Here is a 19,256-nt window from a genome sequence, read left to right on the forward strand (position 1 = left end):
GCCATTTCTCAAAGATGTCTTGGCCTCCTGATCTGCAAAGTGTTTTGTTCAAGAGCTTTTAATAAATTCTAGTCTTAGCTGAAGTGACTAAATGCTTTCATAATGTGGAGAGATGTAATTAGTTAAGTTTTAAAACTGTGCCAGGCTGCTGAAGAAGCATGAGAACTACATGAAAGGCCAGAAATGTTATAAAGAATTAAGTAAAAATAGATTGTTAATGGACCAAAGTGGAAAATTTAAGGTTAGAGTGTCTTAAGTTAAATTTTAGAACGAAAATTGAGAAAGATGGAAAGGACTTGCTGAAATAGCTAATTGAACTAGAAAACAAAAAAGGGAAGTGTGAGGAGGTTGATGAAACAAGTATATGAAAGGTAAAGACATGGAAAGACTGGATGTGTTTTTAAATGTTTTTGTTCTGTTTTTTCATTGTTGTATTGTTTTCTTGTTATTTCTTTTTGGGGTTTTTTATGTATTGTAAGGTATTGTTTTGCTTTGTTTAATTTTCTATTGTTCTTTTTCTCTTTCTGTAACTTGCAAACTCCTAATAAATATCTTTTTTTTTTTTAAAAAAAGAGAACTACATGAAAGGCCAAACCAGACATTATAAGAGGCACACAGGGATGCCACCACTCTGCGCCTCTTCACTCTATTTTCTTTGTAATGTATAATATAAATGTAATGTCTGATATGACGTCACTGTGCTGATCACATTAGACTTTAAGAAGTGCAGGGGGAGGGAAGTGCACACACAAGCTCCGCCCCCCCCCCCAGTTTTCCATACAGGCTTCTCTCAGACCTTCACACGTTGAAGGTCTGACTGTGACTTCTAAAGATACTTAGACAATACTGGCCTAATGACGAATGGTGAATAAATACCCAACCTTTTTATGCACCATACAGGGCACCATACACCATATACAGCATGAGTTGACACTATACATAGTTTCATTTTCAAATGGTGCATTTTCATGAAGCCCTTCTAGTCGCTAGAATCTAGTGCCCCTTTCAGTGGCAGTATCTGAAATTCAAAGCCCTGTCTTGGCTGCCATAGTTCAAATCTGGACAAATTTCTGCTCCCAATCACCCATAGCTACAGATGATTTGACTCATCTTTTAAATGTCTTTAAATTGTTGTTTTTAGCTTTTTTAAAAACAATTTTTTTATGTTTTATTGTATATTTTTGTAAACTGCTTCGATGTTTTCTTATACACACGTGGTATATAAATTTTGTTAAGTAAGAATAAACAAATATGTAGCATTTTCCGAGCTGAGAGATGACGTCTCTGGCTTCTGCTTGTACGTATACAGCTCTACAACCCTCTTTGCACACTGTGTGCTCATTCACTGGAGACACCCTATAAGTCTTCCCGGTGTTTATACTTGGGAAGAAACAAACATTCACCTTCTTGCTCTGACATAGGCACACTGAACAACTCCCAGATTCTTGCCCTGTAGCCAACTAACTCACAAGCAGACACAGGAATCAATTATTTCCACTGTAGAGTTTTCATCGTAGGAGTTTCATGTGAAAGAATTAATTAAAAAAAACTAACTGCAATTATGGCATACCCCTCTAAGATTATGTTTCCATGCTAGTCCCAAGCCATTATGCCTCTGCAGGTCTAGTTGCCTGCTGCATTAAGGTTTACAAGCAGCCCATTTTTGAAACAGTGCCCATCTAAAGAAGTTCCAAAGGTGAAAGATTTGGATAAACCTGAAGGAGATAAATACCAATAAATCTGTATTCAGTAACTGATCCAATTTATACACATAATTAGCAACGTGATTTTGAATAAAAAGGTTTCTTCTTCTTCTTCTTCCTCCTCTTCCTCCTTTTATTTGTACCCCACTCATCTGACTGGGATGCCCCAGCCACTGTGGGCAGCTTCCAACAGATTTAAAAATATAATAAAACATCAAACATTAAAAACTTCCCTATGCAGGGCTGCCTTTAGGTGTCTTCTAAAAGTCGTATAGTTATTTATCTCCTTGACATCTGATGGGAGGGCATGGTGAATATTTTCTCACCACAATTTGAAACGCCAAACCTCAAAAGGCATCTCAGTATTTATTAATATGTTCCCAATGGAGAAAAAAAGTTCTGCTTGTAGGACATTGCTCGAGAACAATGACAGAGTCCTAGTTATCCCTTCATCTGAACTTTTTTCACTTGCTTACCAAGAAATAATCAACACTGTTTGTGGTCATTGTAATTCTTTTACATACATTTGCAGCACAATCCTGTGCATGTCTACTGAGAAGAAAGTACCACTGAGTTCAAAAAGGTAAGTGGGTATAAGACTGCAGCCTTCAGTCTATACTTCACTGTCTATACTTTTGAATTTAATTCCCCTATACAAAAGCACATGACATAATACATGCATTAGCTTTTAAGATGCCGCAGGTGTCGTGTTTTTGTAACAGAAGGCTCACATGGCTCCCTTCCTGGACATCGATCATACACTTGGGATCCTATTAGTTTGAGGTTTTCACTTTTTTATGGCTGCATAATATGCAAATGCCAACAGGTAAACTTCCTTCCTCCCTCATCACAGCATTTCTATGCCAAGGAAAGTTTTGCCCTCTGCAAAAGGCATGAAGTGTGATATTAGAGGGACAGAGGCTAATATTTTGTGCATTTGTGTGTGATAATATCGCTAACATTTTAATCTCAAAGCATATTTGGGAACAGCTGCCTTGAGGGTCATTTTGACAGAAATATAAATGATTTTAATAAAATAAAGATATACTATTTCGAAAATTTCTTAGTATGGTACTGCAAGGGGCAGCTGAAGGCTGCACAAAAACTTCCCACAAAATTTAGATTCAGCAATGCAAGTATGTGTGTGTGTGGTTCTGCTATCTGGACTGAAATACCCGCTTAAAAATGCACTGATTAAAATGAAACCTTCTCATTCAAGCCCTCATTAGGCAGTGAAATGCTGTAATGTTTTTTAGCGTCAGACACCTGAAGCAGTCTTAGTTTTGGAAGGAATACTGTACAGTGGAGTGCACAGTTACAACCCTGGGGTTATAAGGGGCAAAAGGACAGAGATCACAGACAGGATTATGTTGTTAGCAGCTAGATATGTCAACAAATAGGTGAGAAGATGCCTCCTCAACTCACCGTACTCTCGGTGCGAACGTATCCTATATCTTCAATAGCTCTGATGTTGATAATGTGGATCCCTTTCTCGTCAGCAGGTAGCGTAGAGTATTTCTCATTCACCCTCATTGTTCTTTCATTAGGAGAGTCTCTGAAATCTTCTGGCAGAAATTCCACCCCGTGAAATGAACCATCGGTGTCTGGAGGAAAGAGAAACAGGTTGTTTTAAAGCCTTTCATCACTCCTCATCCACAGTCTGTCTCTCTCTCTCTCTCTCTCTCTCTCTCTCTCTCTCCCCACCATCCAGCTGGAACTTGTCTTGTTCCAGTCAGGTTCTGCCCCTGTCTTTTGTCTCTCTTCCCACCCCTTTGTGGGAAGAGAGACAAAAAAGTACCTCCCCTGCCAGCTTTGCCTCATGCTCCCCTGGTTCTACTCAGAGCGCGTCTGAGCTTTCCCCAGGTTTCTTCTTGACACTGGCTTCCCTAATCAGCAGCACTGTAGAAAGGATTCTGTGTTTCGGGATATAGGCACCACCAATGAACTATTCCAAACTGCACTGGCAGCTGAGCGAACTCGATTTCTAACTGATTGCTTTAGCAATAGCCATTGCAAATTAATTGGGCTCAAATAAATAAATAAATAAATAAATAAATAAATAAATAAATAGCACAAGCATTTATTTAAAACAAACACCAGAGTAAGACACACCCACAAAACACATAGCATGCTAACCTATTAGCATTACCATTATTTACGTGAATTCTAAATATATGTAATGGAAACAGAATCCTCACAACCAAACCTGTTGGCAGTCCTGTCAGTTTGACAAAACTGACCACTTTAGGTGAAAGTCCCCTCCCCTCAAAAGATTTAGCTCACTCACCTAGCCTGCAAACAGGTAGCTAGAGTTGTCAAAACTTGTCCAACTTTTTGTTTGTGTGTCATGTCACTCCAGCAAGGGGCCCTGAATGCCCTGCCCTGGATGATGGATGCACATTCCTTAAAAGCACATCCAATATCCTTTGGCATGTGTGGACTACTGCGTGCTGATCAATTTGCTGGATCATAGGAAGTAGGTAGTAGCTTTCAAAGATACCTCAATACTCAGGTATAAAGCTAAATCTGCCTTGTAACGCCATCCTGTACATTTCTACTCTAAATTGGATGGGATTCACAGGTAAGTGTATTGCAGCCTGAGTCTATAGTGCCTTGATTTTAAAGTACCTGGAAACTCTGTATCAGCTTCAGCTGAAAATTCATGCTAAAGGAGTCATTCTGACATTACAAAAGTCCTTTGTGAAGAAAAATGTTAATACGTGGATTGACTCCCTTATTAATACAGAAATGAAGAACTGACTTGTACAAATTATTTACAAGCCAATATCACACCCCTAAAATGTGTGTGGGGAAAAAAAAAGATTTAGATATTGAAAACTTCAAATGAAGTGTTCCCAGCTAACTGAATTTTGGGACTTTGTCTAAGCCCAGTTTGGGGAAGTATGGGAATTGTCTGGAACTCTGTTCAGATGAGTCATTTCTATTGTAGAATCCCAAACAACTGTCCATCTGCTGGTGTGTACACCTGAGCCCATAGTGCCATCACCTTTGGCAATACATGACGTAAGGCAGAACAAATATAGCAGCATAATAGGCAGGGAACCATGAATCCTCTTTGTTATGGATAGCAGAAGAGATGTGAAATGTAAATATCTCCCATAATACAATATTGTACTAAGCAGAAGCACCACTTCAAGTGAATTTAATATGAGGAGAGTGCCCACAAACAGTAGGTGAATGCAAATCCCAAGATTTCTATAATCAGTGGCTGGCCTCATATGGCCTCCTCATATGGAAGACTGAAATGAAGCACTTTCATTCCTGCTCCCTTTGTCTCCTAAGTCCACTGTGTTAACTTTGGATGTTTTGAGAATGCAAAATGCAAAGTACCACTGTAAATGTCCTCATGCCCCTCTGTTTCTCTGGTCTTTCCTTTATCAGAATCAGAAATGCAGGCATAAGTAAACCACCCAAGCTTTGTTCACCTTACCTAAGATTTTCCTCCCAAGGCAGGAGTTCCAATTTGTGACATTAACTTTTCCATTAAAGGATGAGAGGTTGTTTTTAGAATCAAAAAATGTATTTAAAAACGACTACTACTAGGGGTAGATGGTTCCACTCTAACAATCCTGTGGTCCACCCACGTGATCTGACCACCTAAGATTCCTTCTGACTCAGGGTGAATTTTTCAAGATTACTATCAACTTCTACCATACTTCTAATAATCCTGAAAAACAAATCTCCCTTCAGCTGTTACGACTGTGAGGATGGAGGTTGCTTTTAAGGACACCTCATCTAACAAGGAAGGTTGATTATGTTTTTCAGCATCCAACAGAACACCTCTTAGAAGGTACAGTCCTGAATGATATGTACAGAATGAGATGGTCTAATGAGGGTGGTGTCTGAAAAGATCCCAGTCCAGATTAGACATGCATAACTTGCTTCTCAAATGTCTTTCCCTCCATGAAACACAAGTTATGGATGACTGCCAGGCAAATCCAATTATTTAATAACATTAACTGAGTTTCACTATGATTAAAGAAGAAGGGGCATTTCCTGGTCCTTGTGTCTTTAGTGAGAACTTCCATTAAGGATTCCAGTTCCAGTGAATAAATGATCACTATTAATAACTCTCCCTTCCACAAAGCTGTCTTTTACGCCAGTGCAGCAGTGGGAGGAGAGGTAAGCAGAAGGAGAAAAGTTATGAAAATGTACAGTGATACTGTGCCTCCCTGATAGGTCATATATTCTGAGTTTTATCCATGAAAGGATAAAATGGAACACAAATTTGGCCAAACTGGATGCCAATGTTCAGGCACAGGAAATGGACTCATAATAAGAGGCTTTTAACTATTTCTTCAAGGACTGTTCCTATGAACACAGTGAAAATAGGAAACTCTTTTACACTGAATTAAACTACTGATCCATCTAGCTGCAGGTGAGGAGAGTGCTGATACACTCCAGTACTGCTGGCAGGCTTCCCACAGGCACCTGGTTGGCCAGTGTGAGAATAGGATGCTGGACTACATGAGCCACTGGCCTGATAAAGCAGGGCTCTTCTTATGTTCTTAGTAGTCTGAAACACCTGGAGGACACCAGCTTGGAGAAAGCCAATCTACATGGGCTGGTAGTAGCTCCCCAAGGTTTTAAACAAGAGTCTTCCCTGGAGATGCTGGGGATTGAACCTGAGGGCTTTCAGGTGCAAAACCTGCGCTCAACTGTTGAGCTAAGGTCCTTCCACCTGCTTGCCTATCTTTGCATCCATTTTATGATACAGTCTCTCTACATTACAATCCTTTAACATGTCTGTCCTGAGAGAATCAGTACTGGTGGTTCAAGAGCGGCATGGCATGCCCAGTGGAAGACAGCAAGTCACCTACATACGGATTCTTTTATATATATATATATATTATTCAGGATTTTCTTGTTTTACAGAAGTGTAGTGCCTTGTATTTTTTCCCCATGTAACATTTTTACAAATCCGTTTCATTTGTTGAGGCATTAGGGGGAGAAGAAAAGAAAAAAGAAAAAAGAGAGGGGGGTGGAGGGAGGGAGGATGGATAGGGGTGGGGTCGGGTGGTGGTGTTTCTATTATGTTTAATGTATGTAGAGTTTGGTGTCAGCGTTGCTTGTGTTGTTCACTTGTGTTCCTTTGGTGGTGAGAGAGGTTGGGGTTGGCCTAGGGTGTGATTGTTTGCTTGTGATTGGCTGTGGTGATCTTTGTTTTCGTGTGTGGGTGAGGTGGGTGGGTATTTTGGATCAGGTTAGCCATATTGATTTGTATGCTGTTGGTGGATTATTGTCACTGTCCTGTTGGGCTGTGTATGTGATAAAGGGGAGCCATACTGGGGTGAAGGCGTCTTCTTCTGTTTGTCCCCGTGTCAGTTTCAGTTTGTTAGTTAATTTTTCTAGTAGGGCTGTTTCCCATACTGTTTGGTACCATTGGTCCATGCTTACTCCTGACAGGTCTCTCCAGTGTCTGGTTATGGTGTTTCTGGCTGCTGAGAGCAGGTGGGTTATGAGTTCTTTGTGGTGTAAATGGGCATTGTTGTCTTGGAAGATGTTTAGTAGGGCCAATTCTGGGGTGATGTCTATTACTTGCATAGTTATTTTACATATTTCTTGTATGGCTGTTGTCCAGAATAGTTGGATTTTGGGACACTCCCACCACATGTGGAGGTATGTGCCTGTGGAGGTGCACCCTCTCCAGCATTTTGATGGGGTTCCTGGGTGTATTAACACCAACTACATGCCCTCTTAAACAACCCAACAGTAAAATCAGCAGCAACTAGGCCCCTGACAACCTTCGAAAACCTCCTCCTAACAACAAAGGGAAACAGTAAAGGGACGGTATCCGCAATATACAAAATACCTACATACGAATTCTGAAAAAAAAAAGCTTAACTGACACGAAGAGAAACTGGCAGAGCATCAGATATCATCTTAGATGATTAATTTTTCCTACCCTTTTCCTGTGGTGGTGTACCAAACACTGACTAATATAATAAAATGGTCCTTCATTTCTTTTTCTTTTTTTTCATTTATACACCGCCCATCTGGCTGGGTTTCTTAAGAGTCATGATCTAAAAAAGATCCAAAGTTCATTTCTGCTTGTATAGAACATAAGTCTGAAAATACAATGGCAAGGTTCCATTCCTGGCAACTGTACTATCCTCCACTGTAGGTCTCTTCCTTCCTGAGGAGTGGTGTTTTTGCTTTTGTTTTTTTGTCCCACTTTTGTTGCACTATAGTGTGACAGTATCCGTCTAGATGGCAATAATGTAGTAATATTGAAGAAGTATTGGAGAACAATAAATGAAGTTCTCCAATGATTTATAGACAGTATGTCCAGTATAACTACATCACAAATGCACCATTATTGGGACAATAACGTGTTGCAGATCACACCCACAAAAAACACCACCAGTCTGGAAGGATCCTTAGTTACCTCATGGAATGTTTCTTGGAATATGAAGCACATATGTTGCTAATACAGGTCAAGTCCACAATCAACAACATTCAAAAGCTCCCTCACATAAGGATCCCTTCTATTTATATGGGCTGTCAGGATTCTCAACAGCCATTCACCTGGTCACCTGTGAGAGAGTAAGAATAATGTCTAGGTAACATCATGACCAGGTTACCAAGAAGGGTGCAACTGGGAAGGGGTGTCTCTATTTTCCTTCCAGGCTGTTGCTGTGTGGTAGCCAGACAAGCTAGAAAACTTCTTTCTTTCTTTTGAGGGCTAGTAACATTTGTGGATTTTATTGCAAGGATGTGTGATGCATCTACTGTCATGTCCTAAGAGTCTGATGCAGAAGAATGGCTTGCAGGTGGGACAAATGGACCACGGAGTACAACAGCAGTAACTGTAAATGACAGTATGTAAAATAGCCCTGTTTTGCTGTTCTTCTGCGTTTTTAAGGAATTGGGGTTCCCTGGTTATCTCTTAAATCTAGCAATCTAGCCAAAGCCTGCCTGAGGGCACATTTTTTATATATGCTAAGCGGACTGTGGGAAAGAATGATGTTTGTGTGATGGCAAGCTCAATCAGGCAATTGATATTTGCAATAAAATAATCAGTCATTACCTTTAAACCTAACTGAGATCTGATACCAAGATAAAAGCACAGCTAGTTTATTTAACGAATGCCTAATACTCAAATTCAAATACTGGACCTGCCTGAAAGGGTGGTTTTGTTTTTGTTTTTCATGACCACTGCTTGGTTCAATTAGCATAGCAACTAGCATTCCTAGGTTTAGTTGCTGCATTCAAAAAATATACATATGGCTGAAAACTACAGCTGCTGTTGCTAACAATTTTCTTACATTTCCAGGGGTACAGTTAGTCATTTTAAGACTGAACAGTCTTAGAGGGAGGGGAGCTGTTTAGGTTGTGATGTGTATTACTTTAAAATGCTTCTCCCCAACATAGTAGTATTACTTCACAATGAAATCAGGCCCTCTGTGTTTGGTGGGGCCTTCTTTCTTCAATCCACTAAGTGAGGTCCTGGACCAAAGACCTGCTCTGATGGAACCACCTTCTATTTCAAAATATCCCCAACCACTTCTGCCTTCCCAGTAGCTGTCACTGCCTCCCTTCCTCTTGCTGCTCTTTGGGAACTCTTCATATTCCCACTTCACTCACTCACAAGTCTCCTGCTGGCCTGTTACTTCCTCCTTTCCACTCTGATCCACAAAGCCCAGAGAAACCTGCTTTCCTCAGCCTCCCCCACCCCACAAGCTCTCACCATCTCCATTCTAGGTTGGCTTTCTCCACTCCATTTAGCCAAAATGAACCGAAAAAGAACAAGAAGGATATTAGTCTCAAACCACAGCTGGGTGGGTCCTGTATCCATAAGGAAGTTACATTATATGGGAAGGCCATTGGCTTACATAGCTAAGCATGGCTTTCTCTGGTTGGCAGCAAATCTCCAGCACTTTCTCAGCTTTGCTACCTGAAATGCTGTTGTAACAGGAAGAGGGTAGGGGTTAGGTCTGGAGGCCCTTCCATGAAAAACATGTTGCAAAATCAGTCTTCATTTTAATGTACTCTGGACACATATGGCATTCACACTAAATTCAGAGACAAGGAAGCACACAGAGCAAGCATGCGGGCCCTTGTGACCAGATCAAAAACAATGCTCCAGACTGAGTCAGTCTGCTGTATGTAAACAATTTCAGAACAGACCACTGACAGAAACCTTTACTCACATTATGGCTATAGAGAAAGCTGGCTTCTGCTATCTAAGCAGCATTTGTTCCCACTGTAAAGATTCTGCTCAAAAAAAATGATGCCTGAACAAAGTATTGAAAAGGACATTCACCTTTGAAAACAGAGTTGTTTTCAACATGCCCCGAGCTTCCTCCTGAAAAGCTTGCTAGTGCAATGGTAAATCTAAAAAAAAGCCGCATTCTTGTGTTTAGGGGATAGAAGCATGAGTTCTGCAATAGTTTTCAGTTTTAAAATTCCACACCAATATTCATACAGAAAATAAATTCATGACTGTGTGATTTCCCTCACTCTCAAATCCTTCTGAATAAATGCTGAGTTGTCATTTCTGTAACAAATGTACCTCCTTGCCAATTTATAAGTTCACTAACTCCCTGAAAGGAATGCCAAGATAATCCTACCTGTGCATTTCAATTTTCTTTTAACTAATGATAAACTAATTGTTGTGAAACTCTCTCCTTTGAAATTAAATATGACTGTGTTGGACTTCCTGGCTGGTTTTCCATACACACCTATGTTTATTTGATATACTAGATCCCTCTGTTGCTATGGATGACAAGTTACATCAATACACCTATCTGGATGTGATATGCATCTGTGAGTGCAGCTGTTGTTACACAAAAATTACATTGTTAAGCGGCATATACATGGTTGAAATTCATTTTTATTTATATGCCAGTCTGCTTCTAAAGGTACAACATATCCTGCTAGATCTCTTTCACTTGATATGTCCAAGTGGCTAAGATGAAATCTAAAATTCAGTTCCATGGCTAAGGCCCCATCTGCACTATACATTTAAAGCATCATCATATCACTTTAAACAGGCATGGCTTCCCACAAAGAATCTTGGGAACTGTTGTTTGTTAAGAGTACTGAGAGTTGGTAGGATATCTCCATTCTTTTCACACAGCTACAATTCCCAGAGATCCCTAACAAAATGTTTATTCCAATTTAGCATTAAAGAGTGAGCTTTCCCTGGGGAAGGCGTGGGACAAGGGGGAAACTGCTTGGAACCATGCCTCAGAAGCATGAGTCAAGTGAAAAACCACTTGGGCCTGTGCTTTCTAGGCATGGCACAAGTGGAAGTGAAGACAAGACAAATATTGCTGGATGGACCAATGGTCTTATTCAAGGCAGCTTCCTGTGTTCTTAGGGCCTGTCCTCACTATTTCCAGTACAGTGGTGCCAGGCAAGACGAATGCCTCGCAAGACGAAAAACTCGCTAGACAAAAGAGTTTTCCGTTTTGGAGGTGCTTCGCAAAACGAATTTCCTATGGGCTTGCTTCGCAAGACGACAATGTCTTGCGAGTTCCTGCTGTTTTTTTCCCCTCCCCCCCTTTTCTAAGCCGCTAAGCCGCTTATCAGCTGATCCGATCAGCAGATAAGCCGCTAAAAGCCGCTAATAGCGCTAATCCGCTAATCTGTCAATGGGCTTGCTTCGCAAGACAAAAAAACCGCTAGACGAAGAGAATCACCACTGCGAGGCACCACTGTATTCCTCACTCTGCTGAAGTACTTGGAAGTTATGTCCCAGACTGTCAACTTTGCCTCTCTGTACCCACAGCTTTTGAATTATGGTGCTGGAGGAGACTCTTGAGAGTCCCCTGGACTGCAAGAAGATCAAACCTCTCCATTCTTAAGGAAATCAGCCCTGAGTGCTCACTGGAAGGACAGATCGTGAAGCTGAGGCTCCAATACTTTGGCCACCTCATGAGAAGAGAAGACTCCCTGGAAAAGACCCTGGTGTTGGGAAAGATGGAGGGCACAAGGAGAAGGGGACGACAGAGGACGAGATGGTTGGATAGCTACCAGCATGAGTTTGACCAAACTGCGGGAGGCAGTGGAAGACAGAAGTGCCTGGCGTGCTCTGGTCCATGGGGTCACGAAGAGTCGGATACAACTAAACGACTAAACAACAACAACACCCACAAATTTAGGAAGACAAACACCTAAGACAATTACCCAGTACAATTATCAGCATGATTTTGAGGACGCGGGTGGCGCTGTGGGTTAAACCACAGAGCCTAGGACTTGCCAATCAGAAGGTTGGCGGTTCGAATCCCCAGATGAGCTCCCGTTGTTCGGTCCCTACTCCTGCCAACCTAGCAGTTTGAAAACACGTCAAAGTGCAAGTAGATAAATAGGTACCACTCCAGCGGGAAAGTAAACGGCGTTTCCATGCGCTGCTCTGGTTCGCCAGAAGCGGCTTAAGTTATGCTGGCCACATGACCCAGAAGCTGTACGCCGGCTCCCTCGGCCAATAAAGCGAGATGAGCGCCGCAACCCCAGAGTTGGTCACAACCGGACCTAATGGTCGGGGGTCCCTTTACCTTTACCTTTTACCCACAACTTTAGGAAGACAAACACCTAAGACAGTTACCCAGTACAATTATCAGCATGATTTTGAGTCACTGCAGGTCTTGTGCTAGTTCGTACAAACTACTTTATAGAATGCACACACCCATTTTTTTCCTTACTGCTGTTTTTGGAAATGCAAAATAGCCCTTGGATCATTTCGTGCTATAGCAATACCTAAATTTTTATCTCCCTGCTCCCCAGCTGTTGTTTGTTTGGATAATGCTGAAAATGTGTGTGCTAGTCTGAATACAGCAGAGCAACACTAAACGTCTGCTATGAGCAAAGTTTATCCTCTGGCATAGAAGGTGGCTGAACAGCAGGTGGTTTCTTCTTACATCTCCACTATTTGGACTTTGCCCTATGGCAGGCTGTAGGTGCTAGATTTTCTCTTCCCACCCCCCTCCCCGCGCGACAAGTTTGTTGCCATCAGGACAGAAAATGGATTCAGTTACAGGCGTTTGGGGGATTGAGTTGCCCTAGAACGAATAGTAAAAACTGACACTTGCTGAAGGGGATTAATGATTTAAGGAAATTATTTTTCATGCACATGCTTGCCTCCTAGCTTTAGCTGGTGTGACATTGGCACCATTACTGCCTACACAGTGAAATCAGGAAACCTACAGTTCTCCCTGTCTCCAATGAAAACTTAAGCAGTATGGGTGGGCAGCAGCTGTTTGTAACGTATCATGACTCAAAGGTATGAGGACAGGTTAGTGGCAGTAGGCCCAGGTACACCTGACAGACTGTCCTTTCCTTCTGTTTCAGATACCCATGCCATCCTGCCAACAGTCTACTGGCAATATTGAATATATATATATATTCTGAGTCCCAATTCATTAGTGTGTGTGTGTGTGTGTGTGTGTGTGTGTGTGTGTGTAACTTGGTGTGTGTAACTTCCATTGAACTCTAGTGTTTTTGACTTATCGGGACGGTCCACTTACAGCACAGTTGTAACCATGTCTATTCAGATGTATGTCCCACTGAATTCAATGGGGCTTACTTCCAGGTGAGTGGGATAAGGACATCAGCCTTACCCAGCAAACTACATATCCCATTCAATGACAATGGGTATAAACACATATCATGCATCCAAGATAATCTGATGAAAGAACTTTGTGTTTAAATTTGTATGTACCTAAGCCAAATTTAAGCAATTCTCAGGAAAGAGAGGAAGGAAGGATCCTCACATTACATTATTTAATTTGTATCAAAGGGCACTTAAACCTCCTCTATTACCACAAAAAGCAACGGATGGTCAGGCCACTTTATATTCAAGTCTGTAGGTCTCCCATCTGCTCAAAGGAATATATTTTCAGTGTCTGAAGCAATTTTATTTGTGATAGGATGCAGATAAAAATAAGTCTGTTGAAGACCCACAGCAATCAATCCAACTAAAGTGGCACTCCTGTAGGAGTTACTTGAGAGTAAGTCCCAAAGAATTCAGTGAGACTTACTTCAGAATAGCCTGCATGCCTGCTCTCCTAATAACACTTGAAGCTCAACAGGAATCAGTGGGTTCCAATTAAATGTGGCAGAGGCAGAGTGCTAAAGCACATAGCTCAACCAAGGCATTCTTTTTAAATAAAGGGACAAGTACAGAGATGTTCTTGATTGTTGCTCCATTATGTGGAATGTCCTTGCACTGAGGATTCAAAAAGGACGGGCCAGATCATCTTTTGAAAACACTATGGGGCCTTTTTACATGGGCTTGCTTCCAGAAGCTGCAGCTAAACCAACTGGAGAACTGGAGTTTAGCAGATACTGTGATCTATTTTTGATATTTTGTATATTGTACTTTCACCCACCCCAAGCATTCAGAATGAGGAGGATTAGATAGTTGGATTAATGAATAAATAAAATTTTCCTGTGCCTAAAATAACCTCCCTAGTTTTGCATGCCACATGAACACATTTCCTCATTCAGATTTCTCACTGAACTCCAGTTCTTCCCCGGATTACAATCAGTGCTAGCTACCGTACAGAAAATGAACTTTCTTGTTTTCGTTAGTAATTCTCTAATTTCATTATTATTGCTTCTTGTATTGCAGGAATGCCTACAGGGAGCAGGACGAGTAGTCAGTGCGCTGCACATACTCCTAAACATGCAGCACACCCTACTCTTAAGGGATTACATTCTTAGATAGACAAAACCATACATACAAAGGAGTACGAGCAAGGAAGTATTCTTAAAAATATTTTCTGTTTTGTAAACTGAAGCACAGTAAGATTTACATGAGTTTCCAGAACCAAACAGGAAATCTGTGTCAGAGCCAAGAGTTGAACCATCCTTTCCTTTCTTTAAAATGTATTTCAAAATGCTAGGTTAGCATGGGCTCCAAAAGTCAGTTTCATCAAAAGCAGAAACATGCCAAATGAGTTAACGGCCAGCCCCTTTTCTATTAGGGGAGACTCCCACGCTCCTTTGAAATAGTCTGGTGTTGCAACACTGACATCCTAAATGTTTAAATCACCAGTGCTTTTGAAAAATTGTTCTACTGTGGACCAGTATCCTGCTTGGCTTGTGTTTTGCTTTGCTGACCACAGCATTTTGGGACATTACGGCTTTTACAGGCAAAGCCTCTGGAAAGACTTAAAACTAAAACTCAGCTTATTCTGCACTCAAGCGTAGCTATACTGCTTACTCCATCCATATGAATGACTCTTTATGGGGAGTTTCGGACTATGATAATGACCAGATTGGCTCCTTTCCTTATGCATATTGCTGCATCCAAGTCATTTATTATATTATCCCTGCTTAACAGGATGGCATATCACTTGTTGGCCCAATAAAAATTCTGGGGACTTGTCTAAGAATCCAAATGTTAGTATTGCAATAAACAGAGGGAAATCATGCCTCTGTTTATAAAGTATATAAGCTGTATGATATCAGTATAGGTATCATTCATTTTTCATTTAATAACTACTGGTATCTTTGGGTGAAGCCACGCTTTATGGGTAAATTCACAATTCTTTTTCTGCATAGTTTATTCTTCTGGTTTTAACTTTTAAAGTTGTTTTTTTGCTCTGTAATTATGAGACATAAATTGTAGTGTGTACAGAAAATACCCCAACCAACAATAATTACCAAATTACATAGTTACATCAAGAAATTAAAAACTATAGAAGCCCTTTGCTAGATAATCTTGAAGACATACATACCAATATTCAAAAATGAAAACTAACTTGACACAAAATTTCTTCTACTTTTTCTTTGCTTCTTTGAATTACACTAGATGCTTGAGTTTTACCATGTGCAATGTACACCAAACCCCGTTCAACCAACCCTTTGTCTGTTGGCCTTGTTTCTCCTTACCCACCCCCCCCCAGTTTACAATGAGACCTGTGTTCTTGCTGTAACAATTAACAGACCGATCCTAACCCACCAGTGGTGATGTCTTTGGATGGTTTAGGATAGAGTGTAGAAGAAGAGTTTGGATTTGATATCCTGCCTTTCACTCCCTTTTAAGGAGTCTCAAAGCGGCTAACATTCTCCTTTCCCTTCCTCCCCCACAACAAACACTCTGTGAGGTGAGTGGGGCTGAGAGACTTCAGAGAAGTGTGACTGGCCCAAGGTCACCCAGCAGCTGCATGTGGAGGAGCGGGGAATCGAGCCCGGTTCACCAGATTACGAGACTACTGCTCTTAACCACTACACCACACTGGCTCTCCTCTCTACTGGCCTCCATTGATGGAGTTACCCTGGTGAGGGTGGCTCTACTGTGTCAGAGACCACAGTTCCAGTCAGGGCAGTGGACTATCACAGAAGTATTCCTAGCCAGTGGAAAGCCACAAAATGTAGCATTTCGAGATAAGGCAGGAGCAAGGATGGCTTTGGACCTCCTGGATACAAAGCCCGATTGATCCCCGAGTGTTCAGCTACATGTGCCAAGAGAACCCCCAGAATATTGTCATGGGGGGGGGAGAGAAAGAAGCGGGGATTAATCCATCTGGCTAGCTGAAAAGCTTGTGCTGATGGAATGATCAGAATAGTGTGATTTTGATTTCTCCCTGACTATTTCCAGTGTGGTAAAATGTATTTTAAAAACGAGAAAGCCGGTGTAAGGCCCCACAGAGGCAAAAATGCTGGAGACTCAAGATTCTTCTGCAATGCAAACAGTAAGATTTCCCCTAACAAGAGAATCTGTCGGCACAGAACAGAAATAGAGGATATATTGAAGGTAGCAAATGTGGTGCTCTCCTGATGTTGTTGAACTCCAACTACCATCAGTCCCAGCCAGTATGACCAATAGTGAAGGATTCTGGGAGCTGTAGTTCAACAATTCCTGGAGGGCACCATGGGCTAGATGAGTTAATCTTTCCCCAAGAGCCACCACTGGCTTCTTTTCCTCTTTCCAAATATCAAATATAGCTTTTTAGCTATATTTATCCTGGCGACCTTGAATAGAGCTACACAGACTCCTCAGCACCAAGACATTTGCAGAAGCAAAGCCTGTGAGTATTATTTTAACTTGACTCTTTAACCCAAATTTATACTCTGTGTGGTAGCCACATAGACTCTTAGCAGTTCTTAAGCATAAACGTCCACAAAAAGCAAGGGTTGTAGAGCTCCCCCATGTCCCAGCTCTAAGCCACAGTTATCAAAGGCTGGTACCAAAGGACCTTCACCAGACCCCTGAAGTTCAGACTATTCCATTTTGGGCAATGCTTTCTCCCTACTTTGCCTATCACCTGTCTTTCCTAGTTTGCTTTTGGGGCAATGCTTTTGTCATCTGGTGACAGTTCTGCTAATTCTGGTCCTCCTTGCCTAGAGTTTAATTTGCATTTCACTTTAATTCTAATTACTTGTCTATTCTACTCAGTCTATAGCTGCTCTTCTGTGTAGTGTGTCTAATAAACTTGCTATTATTCCTCATCTTCCCCCACCACCACTAAGAAAACTATTTTCTTGCTTTAATAGGGACATGATAATGTTCTTTTCAAAGGGTTAGTCCTGATGTTCTTTCTTTTATACATTCACCTTGACCTTGGTTGTAGTTATGGAGTTCCTTTTTGGTTTTCTCATCACCTTGTCATTTTCTAATCTTGTCATTTTCTTCTTTTCACTTCCACCCCCACCTTTTTTACAGTTGATGCCATTTGTCTTGATTAATTGCTCTAATTGCTTAATCAATCTTGATTAATTGCTCTAATTAATTGCTTGATTTAAGCTTGCAGCCTTAGCAAGTTCCCATTTTCACTAAACTGAGTCTGGGGGATGGAACAGCAAGATCGCTGTGTGAATGAAGGATTTGTGATGGAATCAATAGACTCCTGGCCTTAAGGAATACAGTAGATAAGGGCTACAGTTCTATACAAACATCAAAGAAAGTGTGTTTTCTTTTCCTTCCAACTAGCATACAAGAGAATGCATACAAGAATGCACATTCTAGGGTATAGAATAGGACCCCCACTTATGGAGTACACAATGCTTTGTTCAGCAGGAGTTACGTACACACAAGCCATGTAGTTACAGCAACTCTCCCTAAGGTCAGAGAACTGAACACAGTGGATACAATCCAGCTGTCCTTTTCCTTCCCTGATACAACCAGATACTTTCCTCGGAGCTATTCAAATGCAACTCTCACAAACCCAAGATTTTCTTTGTTTTAAACATGATAAAGTAACCATAAAAGAGTAACAAAAAACGGAGAAGAAAAGGAAAACAAAATTAAACAATCTCCCTTAAGATAAACTACTGAGGAGGCAGTAAGGAGGTCTGCCTCTTGTCAAAAGTTATTAGGGAACAAATGTGACAGATTTGTCTGCAAAGAGACATCACTTGTACATAGGGCATACTTAAAACCTGTCAGTGATTTCCCTCTGTTGATAGGTCTGCTTATCCTTAACGTACACATCCTTTTATATTCGCATAAAGCCCATGCATTGTCCAGGGAACTGATTTATTTGCTGAAGGAAAGAACATTGCTTTCCACCACCTAATTTTGAGCCCCTCCAGATTATAGCCTTTGTTTACCTGGATTACAGAAGAGGAAAGTCTTAGGCTAAAACCCAGGCTCTTTGAATTCTTCTTCCTTCTGCATAATGACTAAAGTCAACAAGGGCAGGCAAATGCAAACAAAAATGGAATTGTTTCATCCAAAAGTCACATTCTGACTGACTGATATGCCTAAAGCAAGTATCCTTAAAGTACACAAGGAACAATGGTGATCAGCAGGTTGTACACATGCGGTAAAAGAGGGAACCATGTAATACAGATGGCTGAATGCGAAAGAAATAAAAGTGTCTTCCAACACAAACACCAAGAGTTGTATCATATTTAACGCTCAGTTCCCTCAACCCTCTGGAGCAGATTTGGGGAGGGTACAAGGTGTGCCGGGTGAGGAGATGGGGGGAAAGTTCCATTGGAGAAGCATAAATCCTTGTGCTATCAGAACAGGTGCAATGCATACTGCAAGGGGAAAACCTAAACCGTCTTCAGGATTTGCATGTAAGGTCTTATAGAGCAGTGAAACGAACTATACAAGCTTCTTTATCCTTTCAATCCATTGGATCAGCTTGCATTGTCTAAGAACTGTCATGTAGTCAAGAGTGAATTTGTTCTCCTGAAACCTTATGCCCTCCAGATGTTTTAGACTACATCTCCCATCACTCCTTAATGTTTGGCTATGCTGCTTAGGGCTGATGGAAGTTGTAGTTCAAAACATCCAGAGGATCTGAGGTGGGAGAAGGGTAGGACTCAAACCAGTGAGCTTGAATAGTAACTTTAAATGAATTGCATAAGTGGGTATGCAAAGCTTCTACCACAATGCAATTTTACCCACAGAGGCATGTGAAATGTGACATTGCAGGATGAGAAGTGTTGAAGATAAGCAAATACATAGTATGAAAGGAAGAGGGTGGGGACTATGCTGTTATATGGAATGTATTCACTTTTGTACATCAATTTTGTTATTTGTCAATTAAAAAGCATTATTTGATTGCTCTCATCAATTTTTGGGGGGGCAGGATTTGGGTACTTTGAAGAACCCAGCAAGTCCCAACC

General features: G+C 41.1%; 1 protein-coding gene across 5 annotated transcripts in view; it reads right to left on the bottom strand.

The window, feature by feature from the left end:
- Positions 1 to 19,256, bottom strand: part of ANO1 (anoctamin 1) — a 140,728-nt gene that overhangs the window by 73,808 nt on the left and 47,664 nt on the right. For all 5 annotated transcript variants that reach the window (XM_082224312.1, XM_082224311.1, XM_082224313.1 and 2 more), the window contains exon 2: positions 3,129 to 3,307. In XM_082224312.1, coding sequence (XP_082080438.1) covers positions 3,129 to 3,307 — 179 coding nt within the window. The remainder of the gene's footprint in view (positions 1 to 3,128; positions 3,308 to 19,256) is intronic.

The sequence above is a fragment of the Podarcis vaucheri genome, assembly GCF_965113315.1.
Source record: "Podarcis vaucheri genome assembly, chromosome: 1".
Taxonomy (NCBI): Eukaryota; Metazoa; Chordata; class Lepidosauria; order Squamata; family Lacertidae; genus Podarcis; species Podarcis vaucheri.